General features: G+C 35.9%; 2 protein-coding genes across 7 annotated transcripts in view; one reads left to right on the top strand and one right to left on the bottom strand.

Annotated features, from left to right (window-relative positions):
* The window catches only part of btaf1 (BTAF1 RNA polymerase II, B-TFIID transcription factor-associated), a 100,790-nt gene extending 95,355 nt beyond the window's left edge, over positions 1-5,435 (top strand). For both annotated transcript variants that reach the window (XM_059947607.1, XM_059947606.1), the window contains exons 37-38: positions 3,209-3,379; positions 4,710-5,435. In XM_059947607.1, the coding sequence (XP_059803590.1) occupies positions 3,209-3,379; positions 4,710-4,850 (312 nt within the window). In that variant the 3' untranslated portion in view covers positions 4,851-5,435. The remainder of the gene's footprint in view (positions 1-3,208; positions 3,380-4,709) is intronic.
* A 4,133-nt stretch (positions 5,436-9,568) lies between these two features.
* Positions 9,569-19,314, bottom strand: part of cpeb3 (cytoplasmic polyadenylation element binding protein 3) — a 108,319-nt gene continuing 98,573 nt past the window's right edge. For all 5 annotated transcript variants that reach the window (XM_059947597.1, XM_059947601.1, XM_059947600.1 and 2 more), the window contains one exon: positions 9,569-14,674. In XM_059947597.1, coding sequence (XP_059803580.1) covers positions 14,447-14,674 — 228 coding nt within the window. In that variant the 3' untranslated portion in view covers positions 9,569-14,446. The remainder of the gene's footprint in view (positions 14,675-19,314) is intronic.

Genomic DNA, 19,314 nt, shown 5'->3' with positions numbered 1-19,314 from the left:
CTTCAAACTGTGTGCAAATGCTATCCCATGAACATTCACCACAACATGGTTTTAAGTTGTGAGAATTAATTTTTATGTCCAAGTTGAGAATAATTAATTCTGAGGACCATATTTTAAAGGAGAGGGCATTGATGAGGATTAATTTATAACTTGTTCTGGTAAACAAGAATGTGCTCTACTGTTTTGAATTCGTGCAGTCTTGTGATGGAAGCCTTTCTAAATGAATGTACATGATTCTTTAGTTTCTGGAGTTCTAATCTCGTTGCAGTCTTGTATGGTGCAAAATAATTGAATGGGTTCCTTTATCTTGGATGTTCTCCAAGACACTTTGTAAACTTTCTCTCAGCAAAACAGCACCATCAGACAGGTGCTTGGAAGTAGGTACAGAGGAGATGTCAGGGGCAAGTTTTTTACGCAGAGAGTGGTGAGTGCATGGAACGGGCTGCCGGCAATGATGGTGGAGGCAGATACAATAGGGTCTTTAAAAGACTACTAGATAGGTACATGGAACTTGGAAAAGTAGAGGGTTATGGGTAACCCTAGGTAATTTCTAAAGTAAGTATATGTTCAGCACAGCATTGTGGGCCAAAGGGCCTGTATTGTGCTGTAGGTTTTCTGTGTTTCTACATCAACTCCATTCCAGAACCAAGAACACTGTAACTTGACTGTAAATGACATTTTATGTGTGCATGCTTGTGCATACTAGACCGGATAAATCGGTAACCGAAGCTTTTTCTCTTCGTTTTGACCCTCCGTCCACCCTGAAACGGTGTTTTCCTCCCCCAAAGATGGAGCTTTTCTATAAGTTAGTTCAAGAGCATACAGAAGTGTATTTTTTTTGTACTGGACAATATCAAAGCTTAAAATAAATTTTGACGGACGAACAATGTGCCATTTTTATAGGTCAAGATTGAATTCCAACTCAACTTGTAGGTCAGAAAAGAAAATCACATTTCTTTCCTAAGTATGAAGTGAACTGGCACCAAAGTTCCCTAAAATTTTTGCAATTTGATATAAATTTTCCTGTTCTTAACTGCAGAACATTATTTTATATCAGATGATTAGTACAGGGCTGCATTTTGATTTTAATCTTAAGATTCTTTCGGAAGTCAGGAAAGGCATTAAATGTTTTGCTTCACAATTATTTTATTAAATGCTATAGAACAGAAAAAAATTGAAAACTCATAGTGACAAGTTCTAGTAAGTGGAGGGAGAGAAGCAGAAGTTGGTGGGGCCTCGTGGTCAGCTCTTTTTATACCCAATAACTAAGAAACATTCCATTCAAGATCATAGATAAGAATCAACCAATCAGTTAGTCCCTATTCAAATAACACAAAATTGGATAAGCTTTACAAAGAACTGAAATCAAAGAGGACACACTGAAAAGCTGCATATGCATACTGTAGATAAGTAGGCCTCCTTTAGTCAGGGTTGACTAAGGATGTTGTGTCCTAGCTGTCATGCGCAAGCTAGGACAGTATAATATGGAGATTAAGCTGTTGCCCATGCAGGCTACCCCCTCCACGCAGCTGGCAAATCCAAAGGAATGGCAGAGACTGATACCTTTTGACACCAGTGATGTCACAGGAATTGCCAGCACCATTGGACTCAACATAGGACTGCATTAGAGAATCCAACCCCAAATTTTTTCTCAGAGTTTACTCATGATTGAGTAGAGCTGCTAGGCAGCAGAGGTTTGAGAAGTTTTCCTTTTCTTAGATGACTCCCAACCACAGCTAATGGGTCCCATCTGCCTGATGCGACTGGTTTTAAGGCGTCGGCAACCCTCCTTCATCCTTCGACCTTTCTCTTGTCAGAACAATTCCACTGGGCCTAGTAACAAACCTCATGTAAAGGCCAGGAGCTGGACTTGGTTGTCAGAGGCTATTTGAGATGCATATTGCTGGGAGCTTATTCAGTACTCCCCTCCCATCTCTCCCCCCCCCCTCCCCCAACCAATGACAATCTTAAGGAACCCTACACACTGTGGCCACTAGGAAACATACGTAACAGTTACATGTACAGGCGGCCCGTTTTTCGAACGTTCACTTTAAGATAGCTCGCTGTTACGAAAGACCTACATTAGTACCTGTTTTCGCTAACCAAAGAGGATTTTTGCTTTTACAAAAAAAAGACACCTGCTTTATGCATGTGCTTACTCCAAGAAAGACTACCATGACTGTGAAGCCTTGTGCGGGCAAGTTGTGTGTGCATGCATGTACGTGCCGATTTTTTTTTTCTTCTCTCGCTCGCTCTCTCTCTGAATTGATCTTTGCTTGCTGTCTTCCCAATTTTGGTAAGTGAAACTACACCGTACATACAGTATTTCTAATTTATATAGGCTGTATATTTATCATACCATTCCTGCTTTTACTATATGTCAATGTTATTTTAGGTTTTATGTGTTATTTGGTATGATTTGGTAGGTTATTTTTTGGGTCGGAACACTCAAAAATTTTTCCCATATAAGTTAATGGTAATTGCTTCTTCGCTTTACGACATTTCAGCTTACAAACCGTTTCATAGGAACGCTCTACCTTCAGATAGTGGGGGAAACCTGTATATGAGTAGGTATAAAAAATACTAGCGAGCATAAATTGTTAATGACAAAGTAAAGAATCTAATCCAACAATGGTAATAGTTTTCAGAGGACATCTGATGACTTGGCTTCAGCCTACAATCATTTGTTACTAGAATTATTGTGGCCTACTGTTTGACTGATTCAGACTAAAAGTAATTTGTTGTGTCGTTTCACTTGCATGCAGTTTTATACACTGACATTGCCCTGTTTTGAAAGATTTGTAACATTTAAAAACTACGCTCATGCTGTTTTGGATCTGTGAAGAACAGGCAGTACTTCAGGGTGTAATCTCCAATATTTTAAGATATTTCAGGTGACCAACATAAAACAAATAAAGGGAAGAAGAGAAATGGTAAGTTGAGTACAATTGAAGGAAGCAGCTGAACAACATGTAAAGTGCTCAGGTGGAAAACAGTTGGTTTAATTGTTGAAATGATGTACATCAGACAATACAAACATAAGAGAAATTCAACATCTACAAAACGCTGGTTTTGAAGAAGGAAGTTAGGCTGAGGGAAATGAGGGTGGAAAGCAAATAGAAATGAAGCATTGAAGACATGGTGCACATCAGTGTAGGATGAAAAGTGATTAACTTGATAATTTAAACATTTTTCTTTATCTCCCTAGAAACGTGTTGTTAATATTTACCGATTAATAACAAGAGGAACATTAGAGGAAAAAATTATGGGATTGCAGAAGTTTAAAATGAGCATTGCAAATACCATTATTAGTCAAGAGAATGCAAGTTTGCAGAGCATGGGAACAGATCAGCTTTTGGATTTATTCACACTTGATAAGGTAAAGTTGAAAAATTATTAAATTTTCTCCAAACATATCTTTTACTTTTATTAGTTTAAAGGCAAAAGAAAACTTGTCCAGAATTATTAAATTTTTTTGTAGTATCAGTCTTGTATCAAAATTAATTTTACCACTGGTATGGAGATCTGTCATATTAGCTTGTGCTTTAGTGTTGTTCCCATTGCATAATGAAGCAGTTCTAGAAAGGCAAGTGCTGTAATTTCACTTTGGTCTATAATGTGTTTGCACTTAATCCTAATCAACCACTCATTCAAGAGTAGAAATTTCCAAAACAAAATCACTCAAAAACACAGAAGCTCGATCTTTTAAGCTGTTGACATTGTTACCTATATACTAGTTTAATGCTGTCTTTCTTTAATGTCTGTGTACTCATTGAATTCAAATGAAACTAACATCAAATCCTTCCATTTAGTTAAGTAAGTTTTTGTGCATACAATGGTCTGCAATGCATGTTGGAGTTATGGGCCAACTCCCATCCTTAATATTCCCATTAATGACATCACTCAAGGTCTTTATATTGAGGAGCCTGTAAATTCTAGTCTCCACCAGGATGAGCTGTATCTTTACTGTTTTTTCCCCTAATGATTTGGTTCAAGTGAAAGGAATATCTGTTTTCCTTTTCCATTGATCTATCTGTTGTAAATTTGGAAAGGGGTTAAAATCCAGAAAATGATAGTGTTACCCTGATGGAGACTCTGAACCTCTGACAAGGCAGTTAACTACAGCTTTAGTGTTCTTGTATTTTATCACCATTTTTAATAAAGCCAAAGTAGCAGCTTTTCCAAAATATTCACCATCTAAAACCATTAAGAATGTGTAATTTTAAAATCGCACTCTTATTCATTCTCTCTCAAATGAACATGAGTAGAAATGTCATAAATTGTACATTTAGAGAAAATATTGGTTTATTGTGTGTGGGAAAAATTTGGGCACTTTCCTCAAAGGCATTGGACAGTTTTGAATTAATATAATCATGAGAATGTCTCAATATTATGTGAATCACAAAAGATGGTATACTTCTATGTAGAAAATCTACTACTCTCATCAGTTGCCACTTGCTCAGAGACAGTATTACGCACATAACTGTCAGACTAGTGACTGATATCTAAATTGCAAGCTGGTGGTCAGCATACTGTTTGTAGCAAGTGCTTCAGTTCCAGCTAAGATTTCTTATGGAACATAATTAATAGTTATTGTTTTTAATTTCATCACCTCGGCTGATTGGAGAAATGCAGGTTATTGCTTATGTTAGGGTTGATTTGTGATTATGCAAAATGCCTCTATTTCTGTTTATACTTTTTACTTTAAGGATGGCCAAGAAAATAAGGGATCTGGTTCCACAGAGAAGTCATCTGTGAAGGCAATCTTGGAAAACCTTGGAGAACTTTGGGATCAACAACAATATGACACAGAATATAATTTAGATAATTTCATGCATTCTCTGAAGTAAAATTACTTGGATAATCTCAACTAAACCATGAGCCTTTCATAAATTTTTCTGCTGATATTCAGCAAGTTTTGGAGACAATGAAATGTTGAGAATAATGTGTAAATACAGGCAATTGAAAAGAGCAAGCATAAGGATATTTTGGAAACCAATGGCTCAGAAAAGGTAGAGCAAATAGTTATCCCTGCTTAGTTTGTACAGTTTTGCATTAGACATTTATCCAGCGCAGTTATACTTGAAGCAACATTTTTCAGTGTCTTAGGGTACAGAAAAAAATGTTCTTAAGGAAAACATTTTCCTGTAGTAAGGAAAATATGACATTGTTACATAGTACGATACAGCAATTTGCTGTACACAAGTGCACAACCAGAATCGATTTAAAATGTAGACCACCTCCACTTTTTCCATAGTGGAAATTGACTGATTTTTTTGCTGCCTATTAGTGATGGCTTTCAGTTTACTTGCAGATCTATAACTGTAGATGTTAAATAGAAATAACTTTGTACTTGAGTTGAAATAAAATTTCTGAAACCTCTATAATTCATGGCATTCCTTGGGTCAAAAATAAAAATCAATTGAAAGATTTAATTCTGTGAATTTTTCAATGTGTTGGTCATTCTCTAATGTTTAAGTAATTTACATTATTACTTAAGAGAGCCTATGGTGGAAATAATAAACTTGTGCTCTCATTCATCATTCAGTGAGGAAGATTGTGACACCAACTTCCTTTAAGGTTAGAAGAAATAAAATGCAGAAAATACAAGGTTAGACAGTATCTGTGAAGAGAGAATCAAAGCTCTTCAAGCTAAGGATCTTATCAAGAAGATCCAGTATCATGAGCTTTGTATCAACTGTAATGGATCAAGGACAGAATCCAAATTTCAGTTGCAACTAAACTGAATGTTATATTTATCAGGGTATTGGGGATTTGTAATTCTGGACTCCTTATTTAATGAAAAATACATTGACTTTGGAGGGAGTGTAGAGGTTGATTCCGGAGACAAAAGGTTAGCCCATGAGAAGAAATTGTGTCACTTGGGACTATTAGTGCTGGAAATCAGAAGAATGAGAGGGATCTTTTACATATAAAATTATGAAAGGGATAAAAATAGAGGCTATAAACCTGTTTTCACTGGCAAGTCAGACTAGAACTATGGGACATAGTTTAAGATTTGAGGGAATATATTCAGGACAGATGAGAAGAAATGGCCTTTCCCAGAGAGTAGTGAATCTCTGGAATTCTGTCTAGGACCATATCAGCCATGATCTTCTTGAAATGGCAGAGCAGTCTCAATGGGCCAGGTGGCTTACCCAGCTCCTATTACACTCTTATAAGATGACAGACTGGAACTAGTATAAGCAAATATTTCACCCACATAACCTTTGTTTTACCAGCTGTTTCTATTTTCATTATAACTGTTTTGCATTCTGTTATATTTATTATAATTTGGAATGGGAGAAGCTGAGTATAAAACAGAATGCTAATATTCAGGCAACAGCTCCAGAGAGAAAGTTATAGTTTAAAGCCTAATGAATCCTGAAAACGTAACATGCAGTACTTACAGCTTTGCTTTGAAAATGGAAACCGCACAGGAAAGGAAAAGATTGAGGGTATGGTTCTGAAGAAGGAAACCAGAATAGAAGTGTGGGAATTGAACAGGCATGATTAGAACACTGATTAATGCAGTGCAGGGGATATCCATCTGATGTTAAAGCAGTTCAGAAGCTGTGATGCGGCAACTTGCTTTAGTGCTGAATGTACAATTTGAAGAAATCGCCTAAATTCATGATATTCTAGATCAGGATGCTACAATTTTCAAAAGTCTTTAATATACATTCACAAACATTCCTTTTGGTAGTTATTAATTTCAAAATCCTTAAGCCTTAATCTTTGGGCAGTCCAATGTAATTCTGTTATTAGTGCATTCAAACAAAATTAAAGGGAGGCTACTATTGATGATTTTAGACTTTGTGGAACATTTCTTATTTTTAATCTTTATTTATTTTAGATCACTCTTTTACATATTTTCATGTCCTTCCTTCCCCCTTCAAAGATAGACTTGAAATAGGGTGTGGTGCTCTGCTGTCTTTCCCAACTGTAATCTTGATAAATTAAGAGTTTTCCTGGGGAACATTATTAAATTAAAACTCATCATATGTCTATATTCTGAGATCTCTAAAGTTAATGAAGAGCAAAGCTGTTGATACTGTCATTTGCCCACCATCTTCCTCCACTGCTTTCATTCAAGACATTAATTTATAATAGTTTTAATGCAATCTGGTTCTGTAACTCCCTATGAGCTGGAATATTTTTTAATGTGCTGATCTTGACAACATATGTCTTATAGTGGTAGAATCCACATACTGTTCAACTTCTCAAAACTACATTCCACTTTCCTTGGCTCTATTTTGCACATTGATGAAGGGTTTAGTTACATAAGTGCTTTAAACAACAACTTTACATTTAAAAAAGCTTAGAAGGTTGCTTAAAAGTCAAATTTCATAAAACGGAAAAAAACAATCCTATTAAGTGCTTTGGCAGGATCGGTGTGTTTGTTTTAAACAATGAGTGCAAAGCTGTAGCTTCACTCTTCAAGATTTAAATTGCTTGTTCTCTCTGGATGTGTGGGAAGGAACAAAATTTAAATTGTTATAATTTCAAATTAAATTTTACTATAAGCAATATGCCAGAAAGGAAAGTGCTTTTAATTGGTACCTGTGAATTTTTAAATAAACAGCCTTTAAATTACCCTTTTGTTTTTGGGTTTGAAAATGTACAACAGAGGGAGTGACAGATAAGTAAACAATTTTCTGTTGTTGAATGTTTTAGATCCAATGAGATCATAAGGGGTTTCAAAGTCCATGCCTAATGTACGATAAAAGACTTATTTATAAACAAACCTTCAACAGATTGGAGTTACCTATGTTCTGAAAATACTGTTGGTTGAATATCTCCATATCACAGGATTTGACAAAAACAATAAAATCAACTCCTCTTTATTTGGATCCACCAATTACTTGCCAGTTCTTGCTCCACTCGTACCTCTTTATATTGCCCATCTTTCCCCTGTACTCTATCCAGATGAATGTCCTGACCTGAAATGAGACCCCTTCACAGATGCTACCTGAACAGTAGACTTCGTCAGACAATTTTTTTGTGCTATAAATGATCTATTACCTTATCAGCTAATTTTTTTATATTTTATTTAAATTCTGTTTCAACTACAGTTTATCTTGTTGTCTAAGGTGCTGTTTTTTTTACACACACATTTAAGAAAATTACATCTGATCACTTTATGTCAACCTTGTTCCTGTATAGGTATTTAAATTGAGTTTGCAAATTATGACTTCATCCTGCTGGTATCTATTATTCCTCCGTTGTCCCACTCTTTAATTTGTGCTATTGTTTTTTTTAAACTGCTCTGTCAAATTCAGCCTTATTATTTCTGGAATTGCCATTAGCTAAACAATATAAAGTCAATATTAGATTGAAGAATGAACAATATATATCTTTTAAATGGGAAGAAATTCATCTACATTTAATTTTGACTCAAAAAATAACCAATACACAATCACAAAGCACTAGAGTTCATTCAGATTACTGGACTTGTACCAACAATAAAAAATAATTGGAATGGTATTTTGGAAAAGGAAGATTGCAAGTCATAAGAATGTGGAATTTGATTTAATGGAAAAATGCTGTCTTGTAGCAATATTTAATTATCATTCAACCAAAAAAGGGCAACACTAATTCTTTTGAAAATGTATCCATTATTCTTACCTCATTCCAGTCGTTCACATTTGGTCTTCAGCTCCCTACATTACAGATCTTTGTAGGGGACCCTATTCCATGGAAGTCCCAAGATAATGAGGTCACATTTCTACCACTCAGATTATTCTTAAAATTTGTGCAAAAATGTTCTGAAATTATGTGGGTATTACCAATTGATTATACAGTCACCAATTAGTGAACACAAATTCTTTGAATAGGAAATGTACAAAATCTACCCCTGAATGGGCAAGTCCAATTCATCATATACTATATCTGAGAGATGAAATTCAGAGATAGGTCAAAATACACAGATGGGAGAATTGGTAACAGAACCAAGGATAAAGGTGAATTAAAAATAATAATTTTGTGAAGGATTGTGTGTTTTCTTTAATACCTGAAATATTTTGGGCTGTAATGTCAGTTCAGGAGTTAATGGATAGCAGTTACCACTTAATAATCATTGGTATTGCCAAGCCCAAATAACCTAATGGCTTCTCAATTGGGAAGGAACAGTTTAGCAGTTTGATGGGGGTTTTTTTGCATGTAGAAGAATAGGAATACAAAGGTTACTAAGAGGAAATCAAAAATAGCAAAATAATTATTGAAAGAAACAGGTGCTTAGAAACTAATATCTAAACTTTGCATCCAATATAGTTCAGTAATGAAGGGCAACTATTCAAAACAAAGGGAATTTACAATGAGGTATTGATAGAAGGAAATGACCACAGCTCAAGTCCTTCAGGTGGACTTTTATTATGAATGTCTGAATATAGTACACAGTTCGGTACAGCCAAAGTACATTTGTGCTATTCAATCACACGCAAACATAATCAATTTTTAACATTATTTTTCATTTGTTGTTGGAATTGATTACTCAGAAGTGCCAGCCCTGGATAGAAGTATTTTGCACTGATGCTCACAGTTCAGAGGTTTCATTTGAGGTAGGGAGGGCAGAGAAATTAGAGCAGAAAAGTGAAGGAAATAATCCAATACTACAAGTTTGGTTTAGATTATTTGTATGGGCTGTATACTTATGGCCTCAATCCAGTAGACCTACCTCTAACTAAATTCACATTATGTCTTAAATATGTCCTTTGAGTTTGAAAGTGGCCAGCAAAAGCATTACACTCTGCAGTAATCATGAGGACACTGATGAAACAACTAACAAAGTATAGCAGAAATGTGTAGTTAGTGTAGTTTTTAAAATTACTGTTTCTGGTCCTTAGTATGCAAACTTCAATATGTGAATTTTTACAATGTAAATGCTAGGTGACAATTAATGACATTGAAAATGTGATAGTAATGTCTATACCATTTCTCAAGGACCGTGTATTATGCAAGTTTGTTCAAGTTCACAACTTTATAATTGCAGGAAGGTGATGAATTTGAGAAAAATAACCATTACACAAGGAAAGAATGACCTGTGCAGAGCCAATTAAGCCACTAGCATTTACTGGAACTGAAAACAGTATTTGTAAGCAATATGGTCAGTCACTTTATTGAGAAATTATAAGTTTGCCATTGTGCTTGATAGTTTATTAACAATTGTCTATTAAACTAGCCAGTTTAAATTTGATGTTCCGAATAAATTCCATATATAAGCACAGCAGAACTATAATCAACGCAGAGAATTCAATATTTGAGTACTGCCTGTAGATGGTGCTGTTTTGCAAGTTCAATGTTCACGGACCCAAGATATTTTGCACACAAGAGCTTTCAGCCAATTAGGCTATAAGAGGCTTTTGTGGTTTTAATAACAGCTGCAGATCATTCTAACACTCGTCAATGATCATGCAAAATCATGACAAATGTTATGCTTCATACAACTAAGTTTAATAATGTTTACTTGTTAGTACAGAAAAATTAAAGTCCAAACTACAAACTTAAGCATTGGTAAGCAGTAGCAGCATTGATTGAGCTCCATGTTTAGTCACAGTACTGCAGTTCCGTACAAGCATTAGTCCAAGCCAAAATGTATATGCTGTGTTAAGAGTACTAGCTAAACAATCTAGGAGAACAGTAAAAGATACATTTAAAATTAGTAGTTTGTTTAGAAACAAACAGACATCCTAGCTTTGAACACTCTAAAAATGTTTTCCATTATTTAACAGCAAAGTTACAAATACTTGTACTGTATACCCCAATACAACTACATCCAGAAAAGTTTGGCTATATTTTTTTTAATAGTAGCACCTTCGTGAATGTACTCAATACCAAAAGTGGTGCATTAGCTATGAATTTTGTGCAAAAAAAATTGCAGAATTTTCACATTTACCTACAATTTCTGGCTAGCTACCCATTTGGGGTATATAGTAATCACTTGCACTTATAAATACTTGGTGGCATATTTTCAACTCTGTAGCAACTAACTGAGAATGAGAGGAAAAGATAGGTTAGTAACAGAAAGAAGATCAAGTGGATCTACAAAGCAGTACAAAAAGTGGTTGCTGCAAAAAATCCAGCCTTACAAAAAAAAAGGCATTTCCCATCTCCAAAAATCCATGCCTTATCACTCAGCAAGACAGATAGACTCCCCACATACAACTAAAGGTTTCGCACACGACCACCAATGCCCACACGCCCCCTCCCCACCCCCTGCCCCAGTCTCCTTTGACAATAGCACAACATTTTGTCTGCTCCATTCTGATCGCTTTATTGCCCATTCATTCAATTACATCAATCACTCTACATTGTCAGCCGTTTGTCATTACCACACTACTGTAAACCACTTCAGCAAGTTAATACATGAAGCTTTGCATTTCAAAACTAGACACTTTAGTAACAATATTACAAATGTTTCAGCTCCAAAAAATAACAAAACTGAAAATAAAACTTTAAAGAATTAGCATCATAAAATTAATTTATTCCAAGTAAAAATACAAAATAATATTGGACATTGACCAGATATGAAAGTCTCTCCCAGAAATGACTATTATGGTGAGAAAAGCAGTCTGTAAAGAAAAATAACTAAAATAAAAATGAAAAATATGTAAATATGTTTAAATCCTCTGGTTTTAGCAAAAATCTCTCTAAAAATAACAATGAATATCTGTATCAGTACAAAGGCTACATTACTATTGAAAAAATACTAGCATGAAGAAAAGTTACACATTTGACAGTAGAAAAATGATTTAGTGAATCGCAATGTCTAAAGTTTGCAATGAAAATAAATCTTCAATAAAGATTTATGCTTTTGATTTTTTTTTTACAAACAGTACAAACAGTATTGCACATTACAACAAAGAGTTGAGGTTAAGTTAGCCTTCAAAATTGACTAATTCAAGTCTCCAATATCAAGAGAAGGCCACACATGGACCTGTTGCACCAAGGGGCTCTTAATCAAGTTACAATTTGAACACCTTAGAAATAACATTCTCAATCTGAAGGACCTCATTTATATTCATTAACAAGTAAACAAATCGGGGCATGTTATAACTTAACATAAAAAGATATCCATACAAAAATAACATGAACAGAAGAATTCTTTCACAATTCTGGTCAGTCGTACTTAAAGGATTAATGATAAATATACAAATTAAGTGATTTTTTTTTATTTCACTTTCTTCTAACAGCTTCCAGCACCAATGGAGATGTGTCTATTCTAAGCCATTTTTAAACTATTTCTTTACATTCCAGCTTTCAAATTCATACATTAAATTATATTAAGAAGGGGAAAATGGTTTATAAATGTTCACTTTTCCACATTTAGGTAGAATTTCTTTAAAGTCATGTACTGTAGCTAACTACAATTCTCCATATTAAAGTTATAAAGCTCTAGCTCCTTCAGTTTCCAAAAAAGCAAATAAGCATGAAAAAAATAAAATTACCCATCTGTTAAATCATTTCCTTGCAGAATTAAATTAATATATATTTTTAGAATAAACTTACTTAGAAAATATCAATTTCTTTCCTATATTTCAAAATTGAGGTATTGCAAAAGATCATGTCAGTCAGAAAGCACGCCTTAAAAAATCAGCTGACTGTTGAAAACTGTCCAGATACAAAAAGTAGTGCATAACAAATGTCTTATACAGATAATGAAAAAACATATAGAAAAACATACCTGGGCAAGAAAGCAATATCACAAAAAGCCCAGAAGTTAACCTCCAAAGGGATAATAAGCAATTTACCAGTAAAAAAGTAATTTCTTCTTTTTCGAAAAAAAATCAATTTCAATGCCAATACTTGCAACTAAACACTGAAAAAAAATAAACTAAAAAAAGAAAATAAAGACTTACTGGACACAAACAGACATCACAACACACAAATGACTCAACAATTAGTATCAAATCTACTATGCGGTGTCATATCCAGTCAGATTGTCCCCAGAGCTGCTGAAGGTCACTGTGTACAAACCCCCACTATTGGTACACTTAGCCTGTGTTTGGTTGAAATCTGCAGCCCCACTGTACATGCTAAAAAATGTCCACTAGTTAGCAGATCTTATTAGAATTCAAGCTTTGCAGGATATACTCAGGGATTTGGGGAGTTTATTCTGAACCAGAAAGCAGACATCTCCATTTTGACTTTTGTGCAGACAATTCTTTAGCATTAGTTTCCTTTCCTAATGTGCCTACTTGTCAGTCTGACAAATATATTGGTAGTGTATGAGCTCTTTGGTTTTCTGGACCAGGTCTGAAGCTATATAAATGGTGCAAGCAGCAGAATATTTTTTTAAACTGAGCTCACTTTGTTTAATACACTGATTATGAAGCATCACTTCTATGTCAGACATTACAACGGTTACTTTTAAATCACAGTACTATACATAATCACCTTACTATATAAAAATTGCACTATAAGTGATCACCGCAGAGTACTTCACCTACCATCAACATAACTTCAAGATATCCTACATCTATAAGTATTTGTGATATCCTTAATGCTTTGATGGACACAGATTCAAGCTCCGTAAGCATTTACATTGAGGCATGCCTTCCTCCAGTTATTAACCAATTCTCTCACATTGAAATTTCTTTGTAGCCTACACTATTATTTTGTGCACTGGTGGGCAGGTTGTCAGCAGATATAAGAGACATGATACACAAAATTTATTGCATGCAGCAACCTGGTTAAGTAAACATGCAGTCAAAACTACTGACCTTCCTCTGGAGCTTTCTCCATGCTATACTGCATTTTTTCCTGACAGCATTATGCTCCACAATTATTTATAACCCTAGCCTGATAAAGTACTATGATATCTGCAATACCGTTTATTTAGCAGCAAAAGCTATTGCAGCATACATTTACATAACACTAAGAAAGACCTAACCAAAAACCCCAGCAAAATCAAATTGAGCTTATGAGGTATTATTCTTGCAAGTCAAAATGGAGAGCAAAAAAAGGCTTGTTTTAGGGTAACTAGTATACTAAATGATCCAAAATGTGTAATTGCTGAATATTTGAGAAGAATGCTTTGCTACATATGCCACCTACAGTGTGTTACCTTTGGTAAGTCTTCTAGGGGCAAGTCTAAGTTTCTGAAAATAAGTGCATGCTCCTGTCATGGGAAACAGTTACGTGAGCGTCAACCTGACAGTGGCTGATGTTTTATCAGCTACAACTCCTAAATCACAATGCAAAGTTCCATACAAAACAAAAAAAAAGGTACCAAGCAAATGTTTGAGAGCCAAAGTGCAGATTCAGTACAGATACTCTGAAATTTTTATATACCAGACAACCTTGGACAAGTTCAGTAATGTGACTTCAAAAAAAAAACAAAAACAAACATTCTTTATCCGAGGAAGAATGCACCAATTTCCAGAACCCTCTCAGCCCTGAGGCCACGCTCTCCTCTCCAGTACGTGTTCGCAGACTTTAACACGCTTCAGCTCCAGCGGAATGGGACGTGACGTGGGCGATCGCCTCCTTCCTTCACAAGAGGCTTGTGAAATTCCCTACCAGCACGTGAATGTATGCTTGCCCAGCAGTATTCACAGTAATACTGCAAACAGGTAACGTTGGCACAGAAGAAAGGAGCAAACTTCCCTCCACAACGGGCACCCTGGCATTCATCACACATCTGATCATCAAGGACATATGGCTTAACTTCCACCTGTGACAGAAGGGTAAAGAATGTTTTTATTTACTGAATAATAAAGCAATCTTTAGAAAGCTAAATATGAACATATTCCTGTATTTATTATATGTACAATAGCTGGCACAATGCACATTTCAAATCTACCATCAGAATATGGAAGAGTAAGTCCCTGAATATTTATGAAAGTCCACTACCCACAAACTCCCAGAATGTTTAGTTCATGGAACAATTAAAAGCAGTTTCTCCCCCTGATTCATTTAGGACCAAAATTCTTTCCTGAATATCATGTTCCATGATGCACCACAAAATATATGGCATGGGGTGCTCATTTAGATATCATTTATGCCTTTTTCTGTCAGATTTTTGATATACACTCTATGGTCTATTCATTAGGTAATACCTGTGCATCGGCTCATAAATGCAAACATCTAATCAGTCAATCATGTGGCAGTAATTCAATGCATAAAAGCATGCAGACAGGATCAAGAGGTTCAGTTGTGCAGAGCAAACATCAGAATGGGGAAGAGTTGACTTTGACTGTGGAATGATATCTGGTGCCAGATGGGATGGGTTAAGCATCTCAGAAACTGGTGTATCCTGACATAACAGTCTCTAGATATTACAGAGAATGTTGTGAAAAACAAAAAAAAAATCCAGTGAGTGGCATTTCTGTGGACAAAAATGCCTTGTTAATGAGAGAGATCATAGGAGAATGTCCAGACTGGGTCAAGCTGCGAGGAAGGTGACAGTAACCCAAATAATCAGGCATTCAACAGTGGTGTGCAGAAGAGCATCTCTGAAAGCACGACATGTCAAACCTTAAAGTAGATGAGCTACAGCAGCAGAAGATCACAAACTTACAGTCAGTGGCCAATTTATTAGGTAAAGGAGGTACCTAATACAATGACCACTGAGTATATATACAACTCTTAGCTCAACTTTGAGCAAGAACAATAAAATTATTTGGCATTATTTTCATAGGCATTTACTATTACCTCTATGTTAACACGTGCCCTTGCTTCCTCCAAGCAAAGTTCCATGAAACAGAATATTAATTTGTCCCACATACCATTGTTCTCCCAATTCTTGCCCTGACAATGGATCAAAACCAAGGAAGACATCCTGGCAAAAGATACATTGCTGGATAATAGATACAACTTCACACTATTAGTTAAATATCACTGACTAATCCATAGAGCAGATCACCCAATCTAGCAACTGGCCTCTAAATATTACTGAGAATGCCTTTGTCGTGCTGAGATTGGTCACGTTATCCTTTCAATGATGCCAAAGTTGCTGTTGATAAATTATCAAAATCGAGAAAATGGACATCAATTATTAGACATACAATACATCTACAAATTATGACTTTAAAAACCTGTGGAACAATGACACCTCAATTAGATTCGTGAATCTTTCAATGACAAAATACTAATCATTGTATGAATGTACATGCATATAGGAGTTTTACATATTAATTTTCATATAATATTAGATTTAACAAAAAAATCTGTCTTGTGAAAAGATCCAATTTGCTCAATGCCTGGAGGACACACTGCTAAAGCACTCAGCTTGTCTTCTACCACGAAACCATTATTTTGCATTCAGATAATCAGATTGCTCAACAGTTTAATTAAGCCATTCAATCACACACATACCCAAAATCTGGATAAGTGGCATGCTAAATTCTGAACTAACTGAATGATTTGTTTCACTGTTTACAATGCAATTAATTCAATGATCAGAGGCAGAATTTCAAAACAGTGTATTTTAAGAATGAAAGTGAAATATGAGCTACCTGACCCCACAAGAACCAGTACTTTGATAGGATGTAGAATGTCCTCCAGCCAGGCTCCTGAGATACAATGCTGGTTCACTGGATACCGGAACGTTGCTGGTTGTATGGCAAGCCACAACCTGATACAGTCTACTGCCTTTCAAGTTGATCCATTCAGCAATGTCCATCAAAAAACCCCGCCCTCTTCCTGCTATTACCATCAGGTAAGAGATATGAAAATCTTAGGTCTCACAGTATCAGGTTCAGGAACAGCTCCTGAACAGGCATGGACAACTTTACTCACTAATACTCTGAACTGATTCTATGATCTACAGACTCACTTTCAAGGACTCTTTTCTTTGAAAACTCATGTTTTCAGTATTATTTTTATTTGCACAGTTTGTTTTCTTTTTGCACATTGGTGTTGGTCAGTCTTTGATTATATAACGATTTTTTGTAAAATTCTATTTTATTACTTTTCTTCCTTGTAAATGCCTACAAAAAATGAGATTTAAGGTAGTATACTGTACCATATAAACATTTTGATAATAAATTCACCTTGAACTTTGTTTAGTTGTCATCTTAGACAAATGTCAATTTGGTATGGATGGTTCGATATTAATCTACCATACATTGCTCTAATATGAAACTTTCTTTGTTCACTAGAGCAAAACTTCCATGGAGAGGATATGAGGCCCTGATTAAAGGGAACAATATGTTCATTTTTTTAAGTCAATTTTCCATGACAGTATACTCCATTTGCTAAAAATAGGGCCCAACCCAACCAGACAGCTAGCCAAATGGAGCACTGCGTTAGCACAGTGGTTAGCACTGTGCTACTATAGCTCAGAGCATTCCGACACTAACCATAAGGAGTCTGTGCTTCCTCCCCATGGATACACAGACTCCACATGGCAAAGATGGGAAGTAGTCTAATTGTCCTGTATCTCAAAAAATAATTAATAAAATCGACAGGTTGTAACATCAGCTTTCTCTGCTTCAAGTCTCTTTCTATTAATATGAATAGATGACATTGAAATATTAGTTAGCAGTCAAGCCCACCCTCTTCGTCCATGTCTCATTCAGCTGTGAAGTCAAGAAGGATTAATCCTTGCAACAGGCACCTGGAGATTTGATAGCATTGAAGCTAAATATTAATCTCCACAGTCCTATTGTCAATCAGTAAGTTGGTTGTGCCACTTTGCATCAAATGGCACAGCTCAATCACCAATTCTACTGGGTACCATATTTTTAAACATCTCCACAAACAAATAGCATTGTTCTACCATCTCCACCTATCTGATGCAACACAGATTATAATGTCAATTTGGTTAGCCGCCACTTACTGATCAACAAGTCAGGGCACATCTTTCTTGATTTACAAGTACAAAACTACACAAGACATTCAGAACAAAACTAGCTAAAAAGATTGACAGGCTCAGAATAAATAAAGGGCTAAAAATGTGATATAAAACTCTGGTCATAAAGTACATGGAAAAATTGTTGTTTTTATTCTTAATTGAATCTACTTAAAATTTTAAATGAATGGGAATCATCAGGAGGGAGCTGCATGTGGAAGCACCAGAAACTATTCATAACATTTAAATTAAAAAATACATCGTTTACAGCAAATATATATCCCTCCACAAAATCCCAACAGAAAAGGTGGCCCAGCACCCACTGGTAGTGAGATCACTCAAGCTGAATCCTGAAGGACTGTCTATTGGTGGGTCTTCAGATGGCTGTAGAGGTTGGTCCGAGATCCACACATTCTCAGTGGCTTCTTGACCTCACAATCATACCCTTTTCACTACTTGCTGACTGCTACAGGACTTAATCCAGCATATTCGGGCAGATTTCCTTAATGGAGAATGACTGTCAGTGACTTTTTTTTAAGTGGGTGTTGACACTGATAATAAGCTAATTAAAATACCTGGACCCACGACACAAACATTCTTTCGATCAATGTTCCCTCAAAAGTGTGTGCATGTGTGGGCATGCTACTAGCACACAAAAGAATTTAAACTGTGCACAGAAGGTTGTCACCCTCTGCCTCGTTGATATGTTTTGTATATTTCATGATCGTACACAATCACAGTTCCTTTTCCAATTTCTGATGTGGACGGTGATAACAACAGGGAGTTTCCGATGATTTGTCTGCAGATTTTAGAACTGGCTTCTTTATACCGTTCTTATTGAAGAAATTACTGATGCACTATGTTGAATTCCAAAGAAGCAGAAGGGCGTGAAGTGCCAAAGAACTGCTAGTTCATTTAAACTGGAATGGTCTAATGGAACAGCAGAAAGTGCTATACTGAAAGCTCATGAGGTCAGGAGCATGCAGCTTCGAGAAATATTTATGTACAATACAGAAACTGGTGTTACCTGCCAACCTCAACGATTTGGATGAAGGCATTGAGAATAACATCAGCAAATTTGCTGATGATACTAAGCTGGGTGGCAGTGTGACATGTGATGAGGTTGTTAGGAGAATTCAGGGTGACTTGGATAGGCTGGGTGAGTGGGCAGATACTTGGCAGATGACGTTGTATGTGAATAAGTGTGAGGTTATCCACTTTGGGAGTAAGAACAGGAAGGCAGATTATTATCTGAACGGTGTAGAGTTAGGTAAGAGAGAAATACAAAGAGATCTAGGAGTCCTTGTTCGTCAGTCACTGAAGGTGAATGAGCAAGTGCAGCAGACAGTGAAGAAGGCTAATGGAATGTTGGCCTCTATTACAAAGGGAATTGAGTACAAGAGCAAGGAAATCCTCTTGCATTTGTACAGAGTCTGGTGAGACCACACCTGGAGTATTGTGTACAGTTTTGGTCTCCAGGGTTAAAGAAGGACATCCTGGCTGTAGAGGAAGTGCAGCGT

This window comes from Hypanus sabinus, chromosome 22 (genome assembly GCF_030144855.1).
Source record: "Hypanus sabinus isolate sHypSab1 chromosome 22, sHypSab1.hap1, whole genome shotgun sequence".
NCBI classification, from domain to species: domain Eukaryota; kingdom Metazoa; phylum Chordata; class Chondrichthyes; order Myliobatiformes; family Dasyatidae; genus Hypanus; species Hypanus sabinus.
Note: the sequence above shows the minus strand (reverse complement) of the source record. Positions and strands in the feature narration are given on the sequence as shown.